This window comes from Trichoderma camerunense (assembly GCF_050948025.1).
Source record: "Trichoderma camerunense strain CBS 138272 chromosome Unknown V8C40scaffold_35, whole genome shotgun sequence".
NCBI classification, from domain to species: Eukaryota; Fungi; Ascomycota; class Sordariomycetes; order Hypocreales; family Hypocreaceae; genus Trichoderma; species Trichoderma camerunense.
Window position 1 is genome coordinate 8,320 of NW_028145335.1, and position 23,864 is coordinate 32,183.

At 51.0% G+C, this 23,864-nt stretch overlaps 7 protein-coding genes across 7 annotated transcripts; 3 read left to right on the forward strand and 4 right to left on the reverse strand.

The window, feature by feature from the left end:
- Nucleotides 1-412: 412 nt before the first annotated feature.
- V8C40DRAFT_284834 (uncharacterized protein) lies at nucleotides 413-1,040 on the reverse strand (the record flags this gene model as incomplete). Its single annotated transcript, XM_083222235.1, has 1 exon — nucleotides 413-1,040. One exon carries the CDS (start codon nucleotides 1,038-1,040, stop codon nucleotides 537-539), a length of 504 nt encoding a protein of 167 aa, XP_083067069.1. The 3' UTR covers nucleotides 413-536.
- An 891-nt stretch (nucleotides 1,041-1,931) lies between these two features.
- On the reverse strand, nucleotides 1,932-2,993 carry V8C40DRAFT_271548 (uncharacterized protein; the record flags this gene model as incomplete). Its single annotated transcript, XM_083220280.1, has 2 exons — nucleotides 1,932-2,852; nucleotides 2,916-2,993. The coding sequence occupies 2 exons, from the start codon at nucleotides 2,991-2,993 to the stop codon at nucleotides 1,932-1,934; spliced, it is 999 nt and encodes a 332-aa protein (XP_083067070.1).
- Nucleotides 2,994-3,151: 158 nt separating this feature from the next.
- Nucleotides 3,152-4,905, reverse strand: V8C40DRAFT_259359 (PITH domain-containing protein). Its single transcript, XM_083218956.1, has 3 exons — nucleotides 4,672-4,905; nucleotides 3,991-4,541; nucleotides 3,152-3,928 (listed from the first exon to the last, which is right to left on the reverse strand). Exons 1-3 carry the CDS (start codon nucleotides 4,751-4,753, stop codon nucleotides 3,593-3,595), a joined length of 969 nt encoding a protein of 322 aa, XP_083067071.1. The 5' UTR covers nucleotides 4,754-4,905; the 3' UTR covers nucleotides 3,152-3,592.
- A 754-nt stretch (nucleotides 4,906-5,659) lies between these two features.
- V8C40DRAFT_278707 (BTB/POZ domain-containing protein) lies at nucleotides 5,660-7,836 on the forward strand (the record flags this gene model as incomplete). Its single annotated transcript, XM_083221099.1, has 6 exons — nucleotides 5,660-5,871; nucleotides 6,075-6,506; nucleotides 6,593-6,719; nucleotides 6,777-6,855; nucleotides 6,926-7,771; nucleotides 7,808-7,836. The coding sequence occupies 6 exons, from the start codon at nucleotides 5,660-5,662 to the stop codon at nucleotides 7,834-7,836; spliced, it is 1,725 nt and encodes a 574-aa protein (XP_083067072.1).
- Nucleotides 7,837-8,431: 595 nt separating this feature from the next.
- V8C40DRAFT_259361 (uncharacterized protein) lies at nucleotides 8,432-9,988 on the forward strand. Its single transcript, XM_083218957.1, has 2 exons — nucleotides 8,432-8,851; nucleotides 8,953-9,988. The coding sequence occupies exons 1-2, from the start codon at nucleotides 8,848-8,850 to the stop codon at nucleotides 9,657-9,659; spliced, it is 711 nt and encodes a 236-aa protein (XP_083067073.1). The 5' UTR covers nucleotides 8,432-8,847; the 3' UTR covers nucleotides 9,660-9,988.
- V8C40DRAFT_259363 (uncharacterized protein) lies at nucleotides 9,948-14,226 on the reverse strand. Its single transcript, XM_083218958.1, has 9 exons — nucleotides 13,811-14,226; nucleotides 13,028-13,743; nucleotides 12,923-12,962; nucleotides 12,456-12,870; nucleotides 12,236-12,402; nucleotides 12,038-12,183; nucleotides 11,514-11,967; nucleotides 11,034-11,456; nucleotides 9,948-10,981 (listed from the first exon to the last, which is right to left on the reverse strand). Exons 1-9 carry the CDS (start codon nucleotides 13,883-13,885, stop codon nucleotides 10,070-10,072), a joined length of 3,348 nt encoding a protein of 1,115 aa, XP_083067074.1. The 5' UTR covers nucleotides 13,886-14,226; the 3' UTR covers nucleotides 9,948-10,069.
- A 3,287-nt stretch (nucleotides 14,227-17,513) lies between these two features.
- Nucleotides 17,514-23,297, forward strand: V8C40DRAFT_154459 (GTPase-activating protein BEM3). Its single transcript, XM_083211350.1, has 3 exons — nucleotides 17,514-17,690; nucleotides 18,428-18,652; nucleotides 18,828-23,297. Exons 1-3 carry the CDS (start codon nucleotides 17,635-17,637, stop codon nucleotides 22,870-22,872), a joined length of 4,326 nt encoding a protein of 1,441 aa, XP_083067075.1. The 5' UTR covers nucleotides 17,514-17,634; the 3' UTR covers nucleotides 22,873-23,297.
- The last annotated feature ends 567 nt before the right edge of the window (nucleotides 23,298-23,864 follow it).

The window sequence follows — 23,864 nt, forward strand, 5'->3', positions numbered from 1 at the left end:
ATAGAGCTGGTGTGTATTGATTGTTCTTTCGACACATGGAACATTGAAAACCGGACGCTTTTACGTAGGTATATTGGCATGCAGAGTAATGAGCTATAGATGACTATCTCTCTCTTCTTCCTTCGTCAGTGTGATAAAGTTGATGGCATCTCTTTCAGCGTATCCCTTTCTCAATTTTCGGTATGCGGTCTTCGTTTGTTCGTTTCTATCTGGCCACTGCACGTTGTAAGGAGGTGGGCACACCGTGACGGTCGGATTCGTTGGCGGCGCCATTTTGCTCGCTTGTGTGTTCTCAGGAACTGACAAACTTCAGGCACACGGTCAGGGTGAGGTAGGTGGTGAGGGTAGCAGTCTGTCTTCTCACGCTTTGCGAGGCCGCTGACGAAGAGATCGTTAACAACGCGTGAAGGAGGCTGTTTGAAATGAATGATGAAGGAGGAGAATAGAAGTTTGGCGAAGTGAAGTGAATTAAGTGACCAAGAAACAAGAGTGCCGCGTACTGGATGATAGACGCAATAGATGTAGTAGACCTGCCTTTAGATGCGCCAAGGGGGCTTGCTCTCGCCCGCTTTCTTCTTCTGCGTCTTCTTCTTCTTCTTCTGATGCTGCTGCTGAGACTGGGCCGAGGCGAGGCCGGCGTCCGCTCTGGTGGCCTTAACGACGGCCGGAACCTGGACCGGTTCTGGTGCCGGTTCTGGTGCCGGCGACGGGGACGGGGACGGCGAGGAGGCCGTGACCGGGAACGGGAGGGAGAGGGGACCGGAAGAGGAGACTGGAGGTAAAAACGGAGTCGGAGTCGGAGTCGGAGCCGTGGCCGGGGATGGAGGGATGGAGATCATCATCAAAGGACACAGAGAGAGATGGGGGCGACCTTTATAGGTGGTCCAAAGCCACCACCTGCCGTCCACCAAGAGGGCCACTATCCCAACAAACGCCGAAAAGCTGGCGAGGGCACCAAACAGTTCATAATAATAATGGACCCATTCATCCGAGCCCACAGAGTATCCGGCCTTTACGGCCACTGCTTGAAGCAGTGTCATAATCGATATCATAGCCCTCTTCTTCTTCGTCGTCGTTGCTGCTGCTGCTCGTGCTCGTGCTCGTGCTGACTCTGGTAACGATGGCGATGAGGATGGAGGAGAAAGCAAGACGAAACTCTAGCGGAGAGTTTTTATATGCGTCCAAACAGAGTTTTGGTCCAAAGGCAAGAACAACAGCGTGGCTTCCTTTCTTGTAACTGTGACTGGAAGGAACTGCACCAAAACTCTGAATCTGGACAGAGGACTACGACTATAATATAAAATGCGACAGAAGATAAATTCGATATTTCTTTTACCGTGGCCAAAATAAATATACACAGGACATGAACCTTCATCGAAGGATACTAGCTCACATATGAAACTGATGTATATTGATTGTCCTTTCGATAAGATACCATAAAACCTTAGATAGTGGATGCTTTTACGCATGTATCTATATTATTAACATATAGGGTAATGGACTATATATGACCATCTCTCTATACCCAAAACGGATACTGGACAATAGATACAGTAGATGTAGATAGATCTAATAGATGTAGATGAATCTAGTAGAGGTAGATAGATCTGGTAGATGTAGACAGATCCAGTAGATGTAGATGAATCTAGTAGATCTCGTGGACGTAGTTATATGCATAGTAATTGCAAGTCCAAAATATGAGAAAGAGAGAGAAAGATATCAATAGGCTTTCAAACTGAAAAGGCTCGTCAATGATTACACGATCTCAACAGGAATTGCTCTCGTCAATGACAAAAACGACCAGATGAAAACTCAATAGGCCACATGACGAAGCAGCTACAACTGCTGGTTGGAGAAGGAGGCAATACAGACACGTCCGTCCATGCTCATGCTCTATGCCATGAATACAAACATCCATGGCAAAACAGTCTTTAGTAAAACTCCTTGACCAAGCCATCACAGAGATTCCACAACCTCTCCCCCGACGCCCTCTTCTGAATCCCCTCCACAACCTTTGGCACCGGACTCCCAATCTTCCCCCATGGAATCAGATAACACCCATTATACTCAGCCACCTCGCTCCCAAACCCGGCCTGCAGCTCCGTCAAAGCCCCCAGTCGAACCGGATACGACAAGAACCCCTGGACACTCTTCAAGATGCCCGGCGCGTGACGAGTGAGGTCCGTCTTGATGGCGCCAGGGTTGAACGACGTGCTGACAATCTGAGGGTATCTCTTGGCCATTTCCGTCGCGAGAATGGCATTGGCCCATTTACTCTGCACATACCGCTGCACTCGCCCATTCAGCCCAGAATACTCTCGTGAACTCAACGCCCAATCATCCCACACGATGCCATCCTCGCCAGGAGGATCAGGAAACTCGACAGAAGCAGCCCAGCAAGTACGAACAGATCCCTTGGCCACACCTTCGCTCTCCGCCGTCTTGACGAGAATCGGAGTCAGAAACTGCTGCAGCAAAAAGGGACCTAGCACGTTAGTCGCAAAGCTAAGCTCATGGCCCTGCTTGCTGACGCTTCCCTCGGGAGGGGCCATGACGCCCGCATTGTGCCAGATGACATCCAGGCGAGTCTCTGCTGCCAGAAAGGCCTCGGCTGTCTTCTTGATGCCCTGCAGATCGGAGAGATCCAGGTTGAGGAACTTGACAACGCCATCGCCATCTGCGCTGCGACGCTTCATGTCGCCCGGGGGATCTGATTTGGTGATGGTGCTCACGGCTGTCTCGCCGGCAGAATCAGATCGCCCGAGGAGATAGACTCGCGCCGCATTGCCGTGAAATAGAGCTGTTGCTACGGCCAGACCGATGCCTCCTGTGCCGCCTGTGACGATAAAGACCTGTCACCGTGTAAGAAAGCTGTCAAGATGTAATGAGAGAGCGAGGGTGTGATTCAGACATACTCGTCCTTGCAAGTCGGGCAAGTCTTTTTCAGTCTTTGTTGGCGACCCAGGCCAGTACTGCCGAAGGTATTTTGACATGATGAATTGTTGGTTGTGGAGAGATGATGTTGAGCGTGAGCTGACCGTTCTAGAATTGGAGAAATGGGAGGGCATTGGATGATATTATACCAGATGCAGCGAGTAATCTTACGGTCTAGCAAGACAGTGCGAAATATTTGGGAAATACGAGGCAAAAGTAAACAATTGAAATCCCAGAGTATGCGATGAGTGCTATATATTCATATTTCTTTACTTACTCCCCTTTTGAATTACCTGGATTCATCGTGGCTGGCTGGATCAATGTTAGTGAAGGTGTGTCGTTTCCGCATCGAATCGAAGCCCAAGATAATTGGATCAGTGCAGAGTCTGGCGAATCCTTCTAACCTTGATACTGATTGAATTTACTTGTCAAGGTGGAATATCATCTCCTCTTCAAGCAGAACGTCTTTCATCTGAATGAATTGGCCATCACATGTATCAGCCATCGTGAATCGTTTTATTCATTGCATCCCAAAACTCCATTGCTCGCCAAGCACTTGATATCTTGATATATCTTCTAAAGACGGGAAGAAAAGAGGGACGTGATCGCAGAGACAGCTTCTCTGTTTTTTCTTTCTTTTTCAGCTGCTCAGCCGTATTTACTCTTCATCATCCATTTTTTGCAGCTTGCCCATGTCCCTCTTCGCACCAGCCTCTCCGATGAGCTTGATCCGGTCGATGCGCACAGTCTCCGCCTCGCCGTCGCCTTTCTGGACAAAAATGGTGAGAGTGGTTGTCTTTTGGAACTTGACAAATCGCAGGCTAATGTTTGCTGTGCCATCGGCGTTCCAATCCTGGGGCTCCAGTGTGATGGCCTGTGTGGGCTCTGCATCCTCTGCCTCGCCAAAGTCCATGTTAGAAGTGCGGTTAATGAAGAGATGGAGGACGCCGGGTCGTGATACATCGCTGTTGCCCTCCGGGGGGAAGGAGGTGATCTACTCTCGGAGTCAGTCAAATATTTCATACATCGTCATAGATCAATTTCAAACTCGCTGACCTGTAGTGTATGGAGCTTGATGGTCGACTGGAAGGGGATAAAGAGGAGAAGCTGGTCGTCGGATCCGCTCTGCACCCAGTCCTTGGCAGCCGATGCACCCTCTCTCAAGGCACTCGGCTGCGAGTTCTCAAAGAGAACCTTGACAGGACCAGCATCGTCATCGGCATTCAAGAGCTCACATCCTCTGAGCTCGACCTGGTCTGTGATGTCGCTGTAGCCTCGGGGGATTTCGGCGCCCTTCCAGATGCCGCCGCTTCCTGAGCCTGAGCCTGAGCCCGAGCCCTCTGCCAGCGACTCCAGCTCGGAGGCCAACTTCTCAATCACGGCCCTCAGCTCGGTCGGGTTTGCGCCCTGGACCTTGTGGATGACCTTGCCGCTTCGAAAGAGGAGAAAGGTGGGCAGGGCAGTGATGCCATATTCTTGTGCGAGATCCTGGTTGGCGTCGTTGTCGATCTTGACAAAGGTGAGGAGGTTTGGGCGGGAGATTTGCTCGGCGAGGGATGCGTAGAGAGGCGCAATCTGCTTGCAGGGCGCGCACCAGTCGGCGTAGACTAGAAGGAAGACGATGGTCAGCGACAAGATGACATGATAGCACGATGACAACGATGACAAGATAATGGATTCAATGCAGTAAAACAACCGAGATCTGGACATTATTTGTCACGGCAGGGAGAGGCTCACAATCGGCGACGACGATGCGGGAGCTGCTGAGAAGGTCGTCGAATTGCGCCTTGGAGGTAACGTGGACCAGCGAATCTGTCATTTCTGCGAATGTTGTCTGTAGCAGCGTGATTCAGTCAGATGGTGATATATATAGGGTAGAGTAGAATAGAGGAATTAAAGAAGAAAAAGTGAGGCTGGTCTTTATGGGGAGAAAGAAAGAAAGAGAAACAAACTGGCGATGATTGTGTAACGGGTTGGAAGCCTGCGAATGGATTGCGATTGCTTGCTATGTAAGCTATTGGAGGGGTCAAGGAGGGGATAGCTCCGGCAGTGGGAGGCTAAGCCTATTGGGGCCAAGCAGCACTCAGCGGGGCAAAGTGTCGCGACAGAGTTGAAGCATTTAATCTTTTTGATGGGCTGAATTAAATAAGAATTGAGTGGAAATACTTGAATTCTATTTTATACCTAATAATCACGATAACAGGTGGCTGTGAATGTGAGTGAGAATACAAAATATACAGACCATCAGGTAACACATGATTAAATGCGTTGTTTGCTTGTTTGCTCTACCTTGGGTAGGTACGTATCTATCCAACCAACTCCCAATTCCCCGGGAATCAAATCAAATCAAATCAAAATCAATTAGCAGCCGCAAGTCTCAGGCTATTTATACACGGTAGCACTGCATCGTGGAACATTTCCATCATTTCCACAACGAGCTCGGCCAGCAGATTAGCAGCCCAGCTGTCAAACTTGGCAATATGGATAATGAGCCCTGCCCGCCAATAGCCTAATTAATAGCCAAAACAGGCCGGACGGTATTAATTCGCCGTAATAATAGCTGATGGATGGTACTATTACACGTTACATATTATCTGAATCAATCGATCAATATAATACAGCACATTGAAGTCATCATGGCCTCCCCTCGATTCCCTCAACAGACTCTGTGTGAATTGAATTGTAAAATCACAACCTCAACCTTAACAACCAACTCGTTCCCAACATGACGTCCGCTGCTGGCATCTACGATGACGACTTGAACATTGCCCACGCCGTCCTACTCAAGAGCCAGCAGCAATTCATCATCCGGACGACCTTTTCATGGCTGCCCGTCCTGTCTCTGGGCCGCCAGCTGTTGACACTGCCGCTCTTTTGCACAATCATTGTCCTTCAGCTGGCAATCCTCGCCGTGATAAAAAATGGCCTTGTTCAAAAGTAAGCACAAACGCATATTCACACTCACACTCACAACTCTCAATCATACCCATTCCATTCCAAACAAAAATCCATCCTCGCTGTTGTTTGAAGCCACACACAGACTCCCCGACTCTATCTCTCTCAATATGAGCATCATCTAGCAACAAATCACCATCCATACATACATAAGCTCCATCAATCCATTCTTACCAATCGAATAGCTCATGCCGCAAAATGGCAAAAACGAAGCCAACCTCGCTCGACGGCCGAAGCCAAAAGCTATCAAAACCAACCTGGAAACCCAAAGATCCAGCCGGACCAAATTTAAAGCCGGCATCTCCCCCCAAAACAAATCCCTGGAATCGAAACCCAGTCCCAGCAGCAGCTTCCGAACACGAAGATTCCCCCATCAAGACTCAACCGCTGGCGGATGAAGAATTCCCAGAGCTGGGCACTTCTGGAGTCGCCGCCGACACTGCAGCCAGCGAAACAGCAGAGACTCACGCATCTCCGCCGTGCGACGTGTCGAAATCAAGTTGCTCGACAAATGAAGAAACGCAATCGGAAGAGTCAATTTCTATTTCTGGCGTTTCTCGAATCAGCACGCCAACGAGGCTGATCCTGGAAGAGGAGGCTGACCAGGCTGCCAAGATGTGAGCACTGACTGCCACTGTTGCTTCAACTTAAATCTTATTCTGAAGAAAATACCTTTTGCTGATGAAAATCGAATCATATTTAGCCTTTGGAGACATCCCTTTGGATCAAACGTCTATTTGTACGTGGAAAAGAGCGTGTTTCAATTGCACCGCGATATCCTCACACGGCGCTCTGGGTGGTTTCGCGACAAGCTCCCTCCACCAAACCAGGTAACAACAAATACAGCGAAGAAAACATATTCACAGTGCTAATTCCTCTCGTTACAGGATGGATCGCCCATCGAGATACATCTGCCACACGCCATCGGAGCGGTACAGCCTTGCCTCTTCTTCATGTACACCAAAAGTATGGCATCTCCCCTCAGAGCAATCATTTGTCCGCATCTCAGCTAACCTAGACAATCAATTCCCTGCAGACCTCGAAATTTGCGAGCGAGACACGAACCAACCGCTCAACTTTATACACATTCCCCGTTGTGTCCTTGCTTATTGCGCAGCAGTCAACTTTCAGATTCCCGCAATGGCATCGCGCATCTTGTCCATCCTCGAAGACACCTCCAGAGATCTCTCCACATACCTCAACGCCTACTACATCTACAAGGAAATGGACTACAAAACCAGCAGGTCCATTGCCACCTATTTCATCAATTCCATCGACATTTTGTATTCAGAGCCGCTATTCGAGCTCATGAAGCCGATGCGACACGCCCTTGCTGGTCTCCTGGACGCACTACTTCCGTCTCTGCTGCGCCAACCGTATTTTCCCGAGATTCTGTGCATGCCCTCGTGGAAACGGTGGTCGGCTGCCATTGCTGCGGACCAAGTGGAATACCGAACTGCCCTTGGTCACTACCGATCGTCGACAGAGTCCATCTTGCCGAGTGAGCTTGAGCTGGGAGCTTTATTTGATCGTGTGCTCGGGCAATATGACCTATGCCAGAAAAACAAAGCCAACGCGATGAATTATCCCGAGGAATATGCCAGAAGAGGCACCCCTGATAGCCTTGATGGACGAAGCAGAGCTTCAACATGCAAGTCTTGGGAGAAGAGATATGCCGATATCAAAGAGTATAGCGAAGAAGAGTCCACGCTAGTGTACCAAGCTCCAAGTGTTGCAGGAAGCACAGGCAGCGAGACAGGCACCTGGAACTCGTTCAGCACAGACGATGCCAACGCAGACGCAGAAGCAGCAGAAGCAGAAGCAGCAGCCGAGAGGCCATCGACCACCAGCCCTAGAGTGTACCATAACAGATGTATGAGGAGTAAGTCCAATGCATCAGCAGCGGGGGGAGGCCAAGGCATGAGCGGTAAGAAGACGAAAAGATAATGAAGAAGAAGAAGAAGAAGACTGGGTAAGATAGTGAGTGAGTGGACGAGATTTCGAAACTGATAGTAGACCATGTCTTTGTGTGAGTCGTTGAGATCCTGGACTATAGCATGCTAGTAAGTTGGTTTGAAGTTGGGCTTGGAAAGAAAGGAGTCGAGTGTAAGTATAGAGCAACTTTTGTGTGAGTACATGAGCATGAGCATGAGCATAAGCAGAATGATTTGACATGATGTTTCAATGATAAAATGACACGCAATGGATAAATAAACCAGCCATTTCAGATGATAATTCTCATCATTCGTAGTAGCTCCCGGGTAGGAGAATTGAATGAAGCAATCCTTTCTCTCATCCATCTGCTTGAACTACCAGGTGACTACCAAACCCTTCGCTTGATCTACTCCTCCATGATGCACATAAACATACATCTTTGGCTATATTCCTCTATATCATCATCATATATTATCATCCATCTGCCGCCTAAATAACACACATCAGCATGTTTCCCTCCCCAAGGCGCAGCTTTTAAAACACCCGGCCCGCCCCACACCGCAAGTCTGCCACTCGTATTCCCTGTTTTAACCCATGACGTCGTACAGCAATAACCAGGTACTCTGTGCCTCTTTTTCCAAAGCAGCCTTGGAGTCAGCCAGCCATTCACATTCTGGTGCCTGGTACTAGAATAGACTAGAATCCTCGCTACTTAATCTGCCCTCTCCTCTTTCTTCCTCTCTATGCAATTCATTCTATCCTTATAGGCAGTGTCTCGCATATACATACAAGCCACCCATCCAACCAACCAGCTCACGAGACTTGAATAGACGTCACACCTGATCTCAGCTTTTCACCTTGGCGCTTATCTTATCCGTACATACACCAGCCTACCAGTCTTTCGCTCACTCTCATTCATCCTCACTCAACCAACCAACCACTCACACAAACCATCGCATCGCATCGCATCGCAACTTCATCAGCGCAAACACACTTCTTCTTCAACCCTCTTATTAATTCATCATGGGTAAGTCTCCCCAACTCTCTCCCTCTCACCCTCACCCTCACTACTCTCACCTATTCTCACCTTCAAACTCATCATCAACACCACTAACATCATCAATCCAGGCCGCCACGGCGTCAAGAAGCGCCTCTACCTCAGCCCCCCCGACCCCGACATCGTCACCCGCCAAACCCACGTCACCCGCTACATCCCCGAATCTCCCTCCCCCTCCCCTCCTCCCGTCGAATACATCACCCTCCCGCCCCGTCCCCCGCCAGCAATCATCCAACTCCCCCCTCCGCCGCCTCCCACGCTCCCTCCGGCTCCCATGCCTCCTCCTCCTCCTTTTCCCGCACCCGTCTACACCTTACCTCCTCTGCGCCGGCCCACCCCCGAACCGGAATTCATCGAAGTAATCGCCGTCAGCGAGGACGAAAAAGACGACAAGAAAAAGAAGAAGAAGAAGAGCAAGGACAAGCACCATCACCGCTCCAAGAGCCGCTCCTCCGTCTCCAGCCACTCCCGCAGCCGCAGCCGCAGCCACCACCGCCACCGCGACGACGACGATCTCTCTCGCTACCACGACCGCGACAGCCATCGCGACGTCTCGGAGTCGCGCGACAGAGAAGTCTACATCGAGAGGGAGCGATACGTTCCTTACCCGGTGCCCGTCCCCATGGAGCCTCAGTACAAGACGTATCGCTACGTCGACGCCCCGCGCAGCCCCGCCCGGCGCCGTGCGTCATCGCCTTCTCCGCCGCGGTACATTGAAGAGGATCGAGAGCGCGATTATAATATCCGTATAAAGGATCGCGAATACCGATACGACTGAGTGCTTTTGAATTGACAGCTTCTTCTTTTTGTTGTTGTTTTTTTCGTTGTCTGATATTTCGATATGGAATTGTTGTTTTTTTTTCGGGGGGGAGGAAAGGTTTACAGAGGGACGACTTGGGATTGTCTACTTGCAATACATCTATTTGCAACACATGTATGGAAAGGCTCCCATCTTATGAAATCTAAGAGTATATATGGGAGAATCACGATGTAACGAACAATTACGTTTTACCACTTGGGGCACATACCCTCTAACGAATGCGATTTATGTCACGACTGGTTATTGTTTATAAATAGTAGTCTTCATTTTCATCCTTTTTGGCTCTCATTTCTGTGCTCGTAAATTACTCAAGATTAATGCGCATGCCTAAAAGACGTATGCACCAACAGCATTTGCCGCAACAAGTCTCAGTACTTGTAAAAAGATGTCCTCCGTCTTCGCGGCGGCGGCATACTAGCCACGGGAACCTCAATTGTTTCCGCATATTTCCGCACAGTCGGGCGTGAATACCGAGATCGGCGGTAGGTAGCCGGCACATCCTCGCTGGCACGGCTCACCGAGTCGTAATCCATGCTTGACCCAGATGACCGCGAGGCCCCCTTTGATGAGCGCCAACGTTTGCCAACGAGCCAGTCCGTTGCGTTGCTGAGCTCATCCATCCACCACAGGCCGGCAATGATGATGATGACCGTGACAGGCAAGGCCACCACCCAATACAGCCACTGGTCAAAGTCCATGTTGCGGATGTCGTTGGTGTTCATGCCAAAGATGCTCGAGATGGCGCTCAGCGGCAGGAAGATGATGGTAACCAAGGTGAAGGCGTAGATGGCGTTCTCTTGCCTGTCTTTGGTCCACTCCATCTTGTACGTAATCTCTCGCTCCAGATCCTCCGCATACTCTGTGTTTCGCCGGAATTCGTATTCTCTCTGGTCAACGAGGTTGGCACAGTCAGCTAGAAAGAGGCTTCGAAACCCTCCCATGTCTGTCGACGACAACTTGGAAGCTGTCTCGAGTTCGTTCAAGAACTGAACGCCAAATCTGCCTTGATCGTCTGCGCCGCGTCTAACGATTCTCTCATCCTCAAAACGTCGAGGTTCTCCGCGTTTCATACCGCCAAACTCTCCCCTCATACGTGTCGGCATTTCCTCTCCATAACGTACCATGAAGTTTCCGTCTGTAATGCTAGTTCTGTTTCTCAGCATAGCTATTATATTTCTCTGTCTTGATAGATTTCGCTTAATGGCAGTCATTTCTTGGTTGACAAGATCAATACGATGCTGATACGTCCGACTGGGGGCCTTTGTTGTAATGTCCGTATCCTAGTAATGGTTAGCAGCTGTGGCTCGTCCTCGTTTAGATGAGATTTCATACCAAGGAATTGAGATAGAGCGAGTATGTATCACAAATATCATCATATTTGCCCACGTCGTCATGCAAGAGGTTGAGCGCTATCAGTGACATGACTTCTGTTGGCTGCATGACAGCCCTGTCCAAGAGATTTTGGGCGGAAATGCTTTCAACCATTTTCTGCATCCCTTCTTTCAGCAGCGATTTTGCCTTTGTCATATGATTGTACCAGCCGACCTCATAGGCATAAGTCAGGCCGAAAACAATGTGCAGCCACGCAGTCACAAGTTCATGGGGCAGTTCCATGGCCGCGCGGTCTTCCTTGCCCGCAAAGGACATGAGATTCTGAAACGATTGTATGTCCTGGGCCAACTCCCAGAGGGTGCTTCTGAGTGTTGAAACAGGAGTTGAATACAAGTGAACATCATCTTCGTCAAGTTCAGGCATCTATTACAATTGGATGTTAATCAATGCATACAAATGGAATTGCCCAGAAAATCTTACCTCCATCTTTTTGCTTAGAGCACCCCAGTATTTACCCGTTGTAGGACCGTGGAACGTGAGAGGAAAGAATAGTTGAAACAACGTGTCGGCCGTGTTGAAGACGTCGAGCCTTTCCTCATATGAGCGGCGGACTTTATCGCTCTTTTTCTCTTCAATGCGGGCACCTAGTTTCTCGAGTTGCTCATTAACACCGTCCCTCGTCATAAGTTCGCATCTCTTATATTCTCTCTGTGCCGTGTAAGAAGTCTTTTCTGTCAAGAACTTCTCGGCCGCCGATAGTTGTCCCTGAAGGTCCTTGAGAATAGAATCATTGGATGAGTCTGCACTCTTCGACAATAGTGTGAAAACGTGCAGGTATTCTGGTGCGGTTGCTGACTGTTCGGGGCGCTTTTCAGATGCCTTGTTGGCCGTTACATCTGATTTCAGAAATGTTCGTAGTAGATCAGGTGCATCTCTGATGTATTCATTAGCGACATTTCCACCAAACAGCCATTCCGCTAGTGAGGAGGCCGGGAACACCATACGCAATCTTCAGTTTCAATCTCACATCACTGTGTTGCCCCTCGGCTAGGTTCAAGATTTTGCCCCAGTTTTCTGCTGTTAACAGGTGATCTTTGCGCCAGAATTCGAGCTTCCGTGGCCAAAAGGCACGAAAGTGGGAGATGAAGGCCTGGAATCACTCAGCCATGTCAACTTTTGGCAGATGCCGGAGAGATACTTACAAACCACGTTTGGCATTCCTTTGTTGCCAATGACCACATTACTGCTCCCCCGTATGATACGAGAATTCTACCCGGTCCTCCTCCTGCTTGGCCGGGTTCCGTGTTCATTTTCACGGTTGTGCCTTGCAAGTGTGACTGCGGCATTGTACCACAGGTGACGAGGACGCCAGTTTGGTGTCAGCAGACTAGAAAGTTTTGCGGGAACTTGTAGAATACCTACTGTTGCCGACAATAAGGCACCACAGTTGCGAGATGTGAAAACATTCCCCTCGCGGAACTTGGCCAATCTGGCACACTGCTTGGTCCATGTCTCTCTGTTGGCCACTGCGAGAGTATTGGGATTGGAGTAAAGTCTGAGCCGGGAATAGTGCCGTATTCGAAGTTGAGACGGATTCAGAATATTGCTGCAGATGAAAATACGGTATACAGATCCAGTTGGCTGCATGTGAGTCCTCGGAAGGTTTTTTATTGGACGATTGTATCGGAGTCTGGATGCATCGTGGCTCCATGTAACCTACTTTTGCACCTTGGGGATTGTACCGAGTCTTGACGCACTGCCGCTTAACTTCGGCTTGCAGGTTAGCCACTGCCTTTCTTTCAGCATCGCGAAAGTGAATTTGGCGCGATACTTGGACCTGCAAGGAATATCAGCCTGGAGTCAGCCACGGATTATTTAAGTTTTAATACCCAGAATGCGTCAAAGTTCATTATGTCTTGGCGAACATGTCTGTATCAGAGTAAGCACATGGATGGAGACAAACAAGCGTGTATAGCGGGCGGGTTTGGCCTTACAACCATCGGAATAGAGGCTGCTTTTGGCCCCTGGGGTCGTGTAGAAGTGTCAAATTCACATCGTGCTGAGCCCCAAGCTCCGCTGTCCCAGAGTAACTGGAAGAATAAATCCCAGGGGCAGTGATGACGTTTGAAAGAGGCCGTTGGACTTTTTGTGTCGATTCGCTCTCTGTTGTTGGGGTGTCCAGGTCAGACAGTTCGGCATCCTTTGATGGGTCCTCTGCTGGAAAGACAAAGTGAAAGTCGTCAAACGCATCAATGTCTTCAACGATGGGGCTCATGGGACGGACACGATACCCGTATTCTTCGGCATCGACATATCGTGCCCGCGCTCGCGGCTCATCCTCATCCCGTCTCTCGATAATGATCTCCTCCCTGGCAGGGCGAGAGTCGTCTTGTTCGTCGTAATCTCTACGCCTTCTAAAACGCGTAATCCGATCATCGTCATCTGAAGAGGCCGCATGATGAAAAGCAGTGGGAGACTCCGCGATGACGGCTTCCTCTGTCGTGAGCTCAGCCCCTGAGCTTTCTCTGCCCAAGGTCCGTCGTTGCCGCAATATGGGGGGAGGGGATGATCTAGTGACCCGGCTGCGAAGTATGAATGGCCCTGAAGATGGCTCAGCTTCATCATTGGATTCCCGGCGGTGGACGAATTCGTCTCCGCTGTCATTGAGGAAATCGCGGCGTGTAAACTCTCGCCTTGCACGTTGAGGCGGCTACACGCATCCGTCCTGTCAGCCACGATATGATGCTATACTTGGACGTACGAGTATGAGGACAAACCTGAAAGTAAGCTTCAGAACCCCCGGTGGAGCGGCGCGGGCGTTCTCTGCGCCGTATGGTGTCGTCGAACGCCATGCCGGAGATGATTTGCCAGTTGGGGCCTGACTCAGACACTGGGATCTGCTAAACTCGGGAACATGGAGACGAGAGTTTGGCTAGAGTTGACTGATGTCGCGGGAGCGGTTGATTCAGCTGGGGTCGGGGATTTAGTTGATTGGCATCACGGAGATGGTGGCATGTAATTGTGTTGTTGTTCTCTTCGGAGTAGCAATGCTAATGCTCCTCTTTTTTTTGACCAACATTTTCTCTTCTTCTTTGAATCGAATCCTGCGGCGGCTGAGAGAGGCTGAGGCTGATCATGCAAGAGACCGACCAACACATGACCGGGATTGGATCTAGTGTCTTACTTTGTCTGCATCCCCGCCCCGAAATGGATGGGCAGGCGGTGAAGGGAACACAGATAAGCGGGTGCAAATCGCCAAAGTATTAGGAGAAGGAACCAAGGTTTGCTCCTTCTCTGCATGATGCCATATTATCCATTGTGACTGGATCTACGGAGGCCCAAAGCATATACCAAGCAAGGTACCTCATGATGTGGTTTTGAAGGGTATATCAGGCAGTACAACATAACATTGTGAGTGCTCATATTCACAAGATAGGTAGGTTGACTTATATTGCACTTCATGTGAAATTGCCTAGGTAGTCATATAGTATGCTCTCATTTCTCGAAAACATCAGCTTCAATATACTTCTACCGCGAATTATCAAAGTAACCCCCATTAGAGTCCCACCTCACTTAATTCATCTGCTTAACACAAAAGGTACTTGATGGGATCAAAATAACACTTGGCCGAGTGCGGGCATAAGAGGTAGGTGTGAATAAGTACTTGCATCTGCTGATCAAATCTCTGCGCGACCAATGTTTAGCTACAGCTGAGGGGGGGCTGAGGAGCTGGAGTTGAGTTTAGTGCCTGTAGCTATGCCGTACCTGACGATGCAAGCATTTGTTGGATGGACTCCATTCCGTTGACCGCAAGTACCTGTGTTAAGAAGAGATGCCCTCAACGCGCCACTTGCCTAATGGCTACTAGCACGGGAGGTTACAGACAATTGGATCGTGGATATTCAATGCGAAAGTGCCTTGCAACAAGGACCACGACTATGCTTAATCCACCGACTCTGCTCCGTGGGTACTGGTACAGTACTAAGGAGGTAGGCATCATACCGTACACGTATCCCGTCGATCTGGTGCTGTACACGTACAGTAATATTCATCCATACGAGTACTAATTAATGTACGGGAATAGCTTACTTTACCCTGTGCCGAAGGATTCGAGTCGAACAACGGCGCCAAGGCAGATGGATGGATATTGCTGTGGTTCATGCCGCCATCACGTCAGATGGTTCGTCCTACCAGAGGCTACTGTACGGTGCCGAGTTACAGTATGAGTTATCCAGAGTCATCAATCACAGGCCGAAATCAAATCAGGCCAGACCAAGACCAGACCAAGACCCAGACCCAAGCTGCGCAACCACACCATCTGCGAGTGGCACCGCATCACAAGATCCAGACAAAAAACCAACAACGACGGCTGTGCCTGAAAGCGGCCTAAGGCGAAGCGTCTTTTGCTCCGAAGCACGAGGGCTAATTGGCGACTAGGTTGATTCCCCACCGTTCCCCTACTTTTAATTTACGAAAGGCGACGTGCAGCCAGCCAGAGCTGCAGGGGGGCCAAAGCGGTGCCTTGCTGGGATGGACCTTGCTGGGGGAATTGAATTGCCGCTGTCTTGCGTCCAAAGGAGCGCGTCAGCCGCCGTGCTGGTGGTGCTGCTGCGAACCACAAGAGAGAGTTGTGTGTATGGAGTACGATACTGTGTGCTGCCATTGGAGGCCAAGCCGGAGATTGCTGGCAATGCAAGGAGGCCCTCGATTGCTCCGTCCTGGCGCTTGGGTTGTCCTTGTTCAATTTGTGCCTGGGCTGGGATGAGGGCTAGTTGGGCTGGCGGCTAGCCGAAATCTCCTGCGCTTTAAATGAGGACATGCACAAGGCACGGAGGAGTTTCTCCGTCTTTGGGATAGAGTCTCTGCTTTCGGGCGCAGTGCCCATTGCAGTCAGGCACGCGATGATATCAGGTTGAGGGCAGACAGACCCGACCACGTGGGCGAGCCGTGCCTTTTTGATTCAGAAGAAAGCATGTGCCCGTTCCTGTGCCTGAGCCTTGTTGGGGATGGAGACCTCAGGCAAGGCAAAGCTTCCGAGGGGCCCGAGCAGACGGCACCGTCTCGATCCATCCTGGGCTGGGCACACGCCATTTCTCGTCTCCATCTCTAGGCGAGTTGAGACTTGTGGAGGCCATTTGATCCATTATTAGTCGGACATTCCAGAGGCAAAGTTGTGGGGATCAAAGGACGATAGAATCAGAGTGAAAGTGATAAGCTTCCATGTTTGATGGGACAAGCAGCGTCGGACGTGGCGATGCAAAGAAAAAAAAGTTTGTCTGGGATCCATCGACCAATCCGTCAAACCTCAGTACCCAGCTTTTTGACTTGATAGAACCAGCCTCCAATTCTTTTTTACCTTTATCCTTCCTTTAGTAGCTTTAGTAATCGTCAACTTACTGCTTGACATCACCGCCTTTGGTGGTACGAGTAGGCAGGTAAATCTGCCGCTCTCGCCTCCATTTTATTTCATCTCCTCTGCTGCTGCGTGCAAATCAAATCTCGGCCTGGCTTTTTCGCTGTGCCCCGAGCCAGCCCACCCGACTCGGTTGACCTCCACCCCAGCTCAGCGATTCCCCTTCTTATCTCGCCGTCTGCTGCACCTCGTTCGCATTGGGCTCGAGGGCCGATCACCCAAGGGTCGATCGACATCGCCGTCGTTCATCGCCCAGCATCCGGTGGGTTGATCTTTGCATTTGGCGGAGACGAGAAAAAAAGGAAAGCCGGGATCGAAGCCCCCGCGAAAGACGAAAAGAAGCGAAAGACCCCCAGGTGAAGAAAAAGAACAAAGGAAGACGAAGGGAAAAAAAGGAAGAAGAAAGAAACAACATCCAACAACCCGGCAGTCTGACCTCATAATAACGGAGCACCGGCTGGCCTTTATTAGTGCTCGTTACATGCTCCATATCCAGAATCCATATCCATCCTCCTCTTCTTCCCCTCCCCCCCTGGTGCCTGGACCTGGATCAGGACCTGGTCACAGCGCTTCTTCTCTCTGTGTCTTGCTCGCCTCCACACTTGGCTTCACGGTACTTAGACGTGCATGCAGCGCGGATCAAGGGTGAAGCGAAGCACAGCCGGCAGAAGCTCAGACAGCCGCCCTCCACCTGCAATTTGCTCCCCACGCAGGCACGCCATCTACTAACTGTTGCGTCCCTATTGCATTGCATATTTGCATATCCGTCGTATCGCTGCTCTGCTCTGCAACTCTGGCGTGGGCACGAGCTCCCGGCACGAGTCGCAGACGCAAGACAAGACACACTAATTCCATCATTTTCAGCTTGCCTTGCGACGGACGGCCGTGGTGGATAGCACAGGACATCACAGGGCTTGACAGGGGTTTCGACGCCCATTTCGCCCATCTGGCATTTGGCACCGATATTGATTTGACACCGGCATTGATTGGCATTTTGCAATCTACATACATTGGCATTACTATCATTTGGCGCTGACGAATCGAACGAATCGAATCGCACCGAACCGCAGCCCTCTCTCGCGCCCAGCCTAACAACGGCCCATCCTTGCTGATATTCATACCCGTACCTGTGCCTGACTCCCCGACAATCAAATCAAATCAAACCCCCCCAAATCAAAATCGCCAGCCATGTCGACGTCGCCCAGCTCGTTTCCCGGCAGGGCGCCGGCCTCAATCACAACCAGGTGAGCAAGCAGCGAAATCCAAGGATCAAAGGCCAAAGAAGCGACCGACCCCCCCTGGCCTCGCTAGCCTCAGAAGCCCAGAAGCCGTCGTCTGTGCTTCTTTCGCTAGCCCGCCTTTCCCTGCCCTTCATCCCAACCCAAAACCACAGCGAACAGTGTCACTTTCGCTCTGCCCTGCCTGGCTGCTGTCCAACCCAACGGCTGTTGTTGGTTCTCGGAACGGGCTTCTGCTTCTGCTTCTTCTGGGGAGAGCTCTACTCTACAGTAGTGCCGGACTTCACCACCGCTGCAAAGAAGAAGCTCTGCCCGCCGTCTGCCACTTGATGCTTCTGCACAGTCTTCCTCTTTACTGCTTTCATCTCTCTCTCACCTTGCCCCCTGACCCCTACCCGCCGCGGTGAATCGCCGCTTCGACGTTGCGCAAGGTTGCCCCGTCTATATTTGGACCCCCCGGTTTCATCTTGCCGCTTACCATACCATCCTCATTGCGATTGCCCGGTGCCACGGAGTACGGAATTACCCTTGACACTCATTACCTTTCAAGCCCATTTCGTTCTTTGTTTTGTCTTTTGCTTGGCTTGACTTGACCTGCCTCGGCTCTACTCTGCTTTGCTTTGCTTTGCTCTGCTCTGCACCGTCGTCGCTGTTTGGTTGCTTTTTGCTTTTGCTTTTGCCTTCGTCTTTGCCTTTGTCATTGCTTTTGCTTATGCTGATGCCCGCCTCCGACGCAACCACAGATCCTCACGCCCATCCATACCCAGCCCGCTGTCGTCGCCGAGCTACACAGCGTCCTCGCTGACCACCCCGAGTCCTCCTTGGCCCGGTACCGCCACGAGCCAGAGACGCCCGCCGCCCATTGACACGCGATCTAATAGCAATACGACCCCATCTTCTGCGGGTGGGCACACTACCTTCTACTCCGACTCGTCCAACCCCTCCAGCCCAGACGAGGAGCGCCCAAGGTGCGTTACCATCATATGGCTATGGCCCCCCAATTTATTTAATTTAGACGAAATAGAAAGAAAGAAAGAAAAAGTGGTGGAGGAGATTGACAGACAAACAAACAAAGAAGAGCATGGCCTGCCATCAAATGCTCATTGAGATTGGGGGCACGTTCTAACCCGCGCTGCATTCTAGACCAGACCCTCACGCCGCCCCGAATGATACTCACAGCGTCCGCCAGCCTGTGATTCCAAAGCCTGTTGAAGGCTCGTCGAGCAAGGCACCCACCTCAGCCATGGCCAGTCCGACGACATCCACCGCGCCCAGCGGTCCTACCACCGGCCTGCCTCGCAATTCTTCCATTGACAGTGCCATCTCCGCCATCTCCTCAAGCGCGCAAGCGAATAATACCTCTAATAACCAGGCCAAATCGGAAGAAATTGCAAAATTAATACAAACCGCCGGCAGCCCCGAGGCCGTCATTCAGTATCTGCTCAAAGAGAAGCAATCTCAGGCACAGCAAAACAGCCAGCTATGGCGCCTGGTTGACAAGCAGAGGGCCATGATCTTGGGGTTGAATAAAGATTTGGAGGCAGCCCTGAAGGACAAGGAAAAGTACAGGAAAAAAGTAAAGGAGCTAATGGCGAGTCCCTTGGTAGTAAAGCCGCCAGGCAGCCAAGAGGATGAAAAGAATTCAGACGCGCACAACGATGCACGCCTACTACGCCAGGAAGTCGATTCACCAAAGGAGCCAGTGGTGCCTTTGCCCAACACCCCAAAGCTGGACTCTGAGGGCCAATTGGGCTCGCCGGTGGACATGGCTCTAGCTCCCTATCCAATCACCCCTCCGGCAGACCGATCACACGCACCCCCTTCGGCTGTGGCCGAGCTGTTGGATCCTTCAGAGGAGATGCCCAAACCCCAGGAATTTGCTCTGGATCATTATGACCACGACGCGGAAGAGCAAGCCGCAGACCAGGCGCGGAGAGAAAGGAACAGTGAGCAGCTGAATGAGATGCCATACAATGCCTCCCTACCTCCGTCGCGCAGCCTGCCAAGCCACCCGCCCAATAAGCCGCCGCCTAAACCTCCCGCCGCCAATGCCCCTCCGACAGTGACCATCATGGAGCCCACACCACAGCCGGACGAAGGCATTGGCAAGTTCCCTTCGCCACCACGGAAGCCTCCCCCTGCGCCTCTTCAGCTCCGGCAGGAGATCCGGCGCCAGCTTGACTCTCCCACCATTGAAGACTCTGATTCCGACTACGACGACGTTTTAGAAGTGGATGAGATTATTCCCGAGAGCCGCGGCCGCCGACGAACGCGCGAGGAAGACGATCGTGAGCGCGAAGTTTTGGCTGTTCAGGAGGTTGAAGTGCGGAGCGCATCCAAAATGGCCGAGGCTGGAATGGCAGAAGCCCCCAGCCCTTCCACTGTGCCCGCCAGCTTGCAGCCTGGGATGCCACCCGCATCTCTGGATGCGGTTCTGAATGGGACCAGACCTCGAGAGTTGACTGCTCCCATTCTCAGCCCTGGTTTGCCTGCTAGCCCCAGGCCATTTGGAAACCCCAAAATGACGCTTGGCAATCCTCCAATGTCGCCAAGGGGCGGTCCGTTATCACCACGGCCTCCACGACAACCGATTCCCATGCCGCCTGGTACGCCCATGATTGTACCGCCCACCGCATCATTGAGTGATGGAAACCCTCTCAAGAGGGCCATGGAGGCTGGCGACTACTCCAAGGGCGCTTCAAGTCCGGTGGAACGAACTGCCATCTTCAGAGGGCTGGTGACTGACGAATACCCCGATCTGCTGCTGCCGCCAAACGCGTTGCCTTCCATCGCCATAAGAGTCGCGTCGTCCCGCATGAAGCCGTCCAGAGCAAGTCTATTGTCGTTGACCCAGCTCGAGGAAGACCCGGTCTTTACGCTGGCCATCATTTCGCGGGCTGACGGAGGCGAGCTTTGGCGCGTGGAGAAGGACTCTGCGTCTCTAGCCAAGTTGGACTCGCGACTGAAGCAGTGTCCTGCTTTTACAGCCAAGACTCCAGACAGGTCATTGTTTACTGGACATGCGCCTGCCAAGATTGATGCCCGAAGAGCCGTCTTGGACCAGTACATGGATGAGCTTTTGAACACTCCCCTTGACACTAACGCAGCTCTAGAGCTTTGCAAATATCTCTCTAACCATACCCTGCCTCCCAATGCTGATGAGACTGGCCAAATGTACAAACCCAAGGAGGACAACGCATCGATTCGATCGGATGGTCGACCCACTCGCAACGGTTATCTTACCAAGAAGGGCAAAAACTTTGGCGGATGGAAATCGCGCTTCTTCATTCTCAACGGTCCTCTTTTGAAATACTATGAGACTCCTGGTGGCGCTCATCTCGGCACTATCAAGCTTCAAAATGCTCAGATCGGCAAGCAATCTCAAAACAACGAAGCCAGCACCCCGACAGCCCACAGCAACGACGAGGAGCTTGATAGCCAATATCGCCACGCCTTTCTCATTCTCGAGCCCAAGAAGAAAGACTCTAGCAACCATGTCAAGCACGTGCTGTGTGCGGAGAGTGACAGAGAAAGAGACATTTGGGTGGAGAACTTGCTGCAGTGGATAGACTACCGAGATCCTGAGGATGAACCGCCAGCCACAAGGCCTGTTCACGACCGTCAGACATCTGGAGACCAGATCAACAAAGCCAAGAAGGGAGGCAAAGCGAACCAACAACATCAGACGTCGGGCTCAGACACGCTGATTGGAGTGAGATACGACTCTACCCACGCTGGAGACGCTCCGCACCAGGGCAACCATGGAAACCGACCAAAGACATCCGGCAGCCAAAGCGACCATCACCATGCGGACTCGCACTCGAAGATCATTTCTGGGCCAAAGGACCCTCAGGTGATTTCGGATGCTTCCTCGTGGGGAAGCAGAATTGGCCTGACAGCACCACCTCCGGCACCGGCCCCCTCGCATGATGAGAAGAAGCAGAGGAAGCGAAGTTTCTTTGGGTTTGGACCCAAGGCGCGCACTTCGTCTGACGGACAGGATTCCTTGTTTGGAGGCAGCGAGGGCGGGTCTGGAGCAACTCCGCCACAGAATGGCTACCACGGCCCAGTTCGCCACGTTTTCGGCGCGCCTCTGGCTGAGGCTGTGCGGTATAACCCCCCCGTGGACGTCGACGTGCCCCTACCGTCAGTTGTCTACCGCTGCATCCAGTATTTGGAGGCTCAAAACGCAATTTTCGAAGAGGGCATTTTCCGGCTTAGTGGTTCGAATGTCGTCATCAAACAGCTTCGCGAGCGCTTCAACAACGAAGGCGACATCAACCTGGTCACTGACGAGCATTATTACGACATACACGCCGTGGCGTCTCTCCTGAAGTTGTATCTGCGAGAGCTGCCCACAAGCATACTGACGAGAGATCTTCACTTGGAATTCATGTCGATCACGACGGAGATTACCGACAAGGACGAAAAGATGGCGGCCCTCAACGAGCTATCACTGCGGCTGCCCCAGGCTAACGCAACGCTGCTCAAGTACCTGATTGCATTCCTCATTAGAATCATCAACAACTCGGACATTAACAAGATGACGGTGCGAAACGTGGGCATCGTCTTTTCACCGACGCTCAACATCCCGGCGCCCGTCTTTGCCATGTTCCTCCAGAACTACGAAGCCATTTTCGGAGTCGACCCTGAAGAGTACGAGCTGCCTTCCCCCATCTCTGAGACGGGCAGCCATGGTCGATCGGACTCTGTCGGGCGCTTTGATCCACCGCCAGGTCGTCCATCAACATCATCCGGGAGCGCCTCTCCGCGCCATCAAGGATGGCCGGAATCCATCCGAGACCCAGCGAGATCAACACCGACGCCTCCTCTATTGCAGAACCTGAATGCGGCGCGAGGGTCTCCCACCCCGACCGGGGCAGCTCGCCATAGCTACGAGCCTTCTTATATGCTTCACCAGAGCCCTAGATCAGTCTCTCAGCCAATACACAATACTGGCGCCGGGTCGTCAGACGGTCCAGTTTCGCAACCGCCTCACCGAGCCAGCCCGGCATACGAACAGTCTCTTCTCCCCGTGACGGCAGAGGACCAAAACGGCAATCTTGCTGCGTATGATCAGGGGAATATGTCTAGACGCCGAGAGAGTGCCATCATGATGGGTGGCTCGTCGGGCTTGCAGCATCAACAAGGATCCAAGAGTCGCCTACGCGAAGAGGCGCATTTCTAAACGTAATACTTGCCGATTAAAGATTTTTTCCATTTTTCAAAAAGAGGTTCAATGTTTCTTCTTTTTTGGATTGATTTAATTGTTATTATATCATTATTATTTCGCATGCAGGACATACCCCCTCTGTTCAATCATAGCGATGATACCAACGTCAATTTTCAGCTTCAATTTCGTTCTTTTTTTCTCACTCTTTCTTTCTCACCGTGAATGGTGTTTACAACTATATACTGCGACAAAGCTGGAACAAAATGTCTAAACTAAAGTCGGGAATGGCATAATCCCAATGCTTCTTTTTATTTTTCTGCGTGTTGTTAATTTTTATTTCCCCCAGTTTCTCTTTTTTTGACCCCTGAAGCATACCATGAATGGATCAGACATGAGAGACATTTACTATTTTCCAAGGCAATCAATCCATTGGCCCTGTGTGTATATATATGTTGCAGTCTAAAATGGCATGGGTATTTTGCTGTACGGGTTTTATACTGTAACGCGTGATTTGAGGCGGCTTGACTGGGAGGAACCAGTCGTGGAGTTTATGCTGAGCTTTTATTTTATTTTTGGGAGGGGTCTGACGATATTTTTAATCGTCTAGTTGTTTTTTTATTTCTCATGCCCTTCCTGAAGAGATGAGGCCGTTTTTTTGCCTGTTGATAACATACAGACAGCATGGAAGTAGTTGCATGGCGGAATCTAGGGGGCGAGCCTAATAAACGAATGGCTACTACAAACTACAAGACTACAAACTATTATTTTCATCACACGCTTATATGAACCAACGTTTCTGAATATTACTACCGGATAATGCTGTAAATGGTAATCATCAATCTTGTTACTGCACATTACATACTACCTACCTAATGTAGCTCGTGACGTCGATCATGGGGGAGAGACAAAGCTGAAAGACGTGAGTGAGGCATATATTCTGCACACGCGAGCTTGTATGGATGGCACGGATCAATATTAATAGTTACAGAGTTATATAATAGGTATAG

Coding starts and splice junctions, on each gene's coding strand:
- V8C40DRAFT_259359 (XM_083218956.1), bottom strand. CDS start 4,753: ATGACAGATTCGCTGGTCCACGTTACCTCCAAGGCGCAATTCGACGAC. Junction 4,542..4,671: donor CCGCATCGTCGTCGCCGATT/GTGAGCCTCTCC, acceptor TCTTCCTTCTAG/TCTACGCCGACTGGTGCGCG. Junction 3,929..3,990: donor TCAAGCTCCATACACTACAG/GTCAGCGAGTTT, acceptor CTCCGAGAGTAG/ATCACCTCCTTCCCCCCGGA.
- V8C40DRAFT_259363 (XM_083218958.1), bottom strand. CDS start 13,885: ATGGCGTTCGACGACACCATACGGCGCAGAGAACGCCCGCGCCGCTCC. Junction 11,968..12,037: donor AGATTGAAACTGAAGATTGC/GTATGGTGTTCC, acceptor TGAATACATCAG/AGATGCACCTGATCTACTAC. Junction 10,982..11,033: donor CGCTCTATCTCAATTCCTTG/GTATGAAATCTC, acceptor AACCATTACTAG/GATACGGACATTACAACAAA.
- V8C40DRAFT_154459 (XM_083211350.1), top strand. CDS start 17,635: ATGTCGACGTCGCCCAGCTCGTTTCCCGGCAGGGCGCCGGCCTCAATC. Junction 17,691..18,427: donor CCGGCCTCAATCACAACCAG/GTGAGCAAGCAG, acceptor ACGCAACCACAG/ATCCTCACGCCCATCCATAC. Junction 18,653..18,827: donor CCAGACGAGGAGCGCCCAAG/GTGCGTTACCAT, acceptor GCTGCATTCTAG/ACCAGACCCTCACGCCGCCC.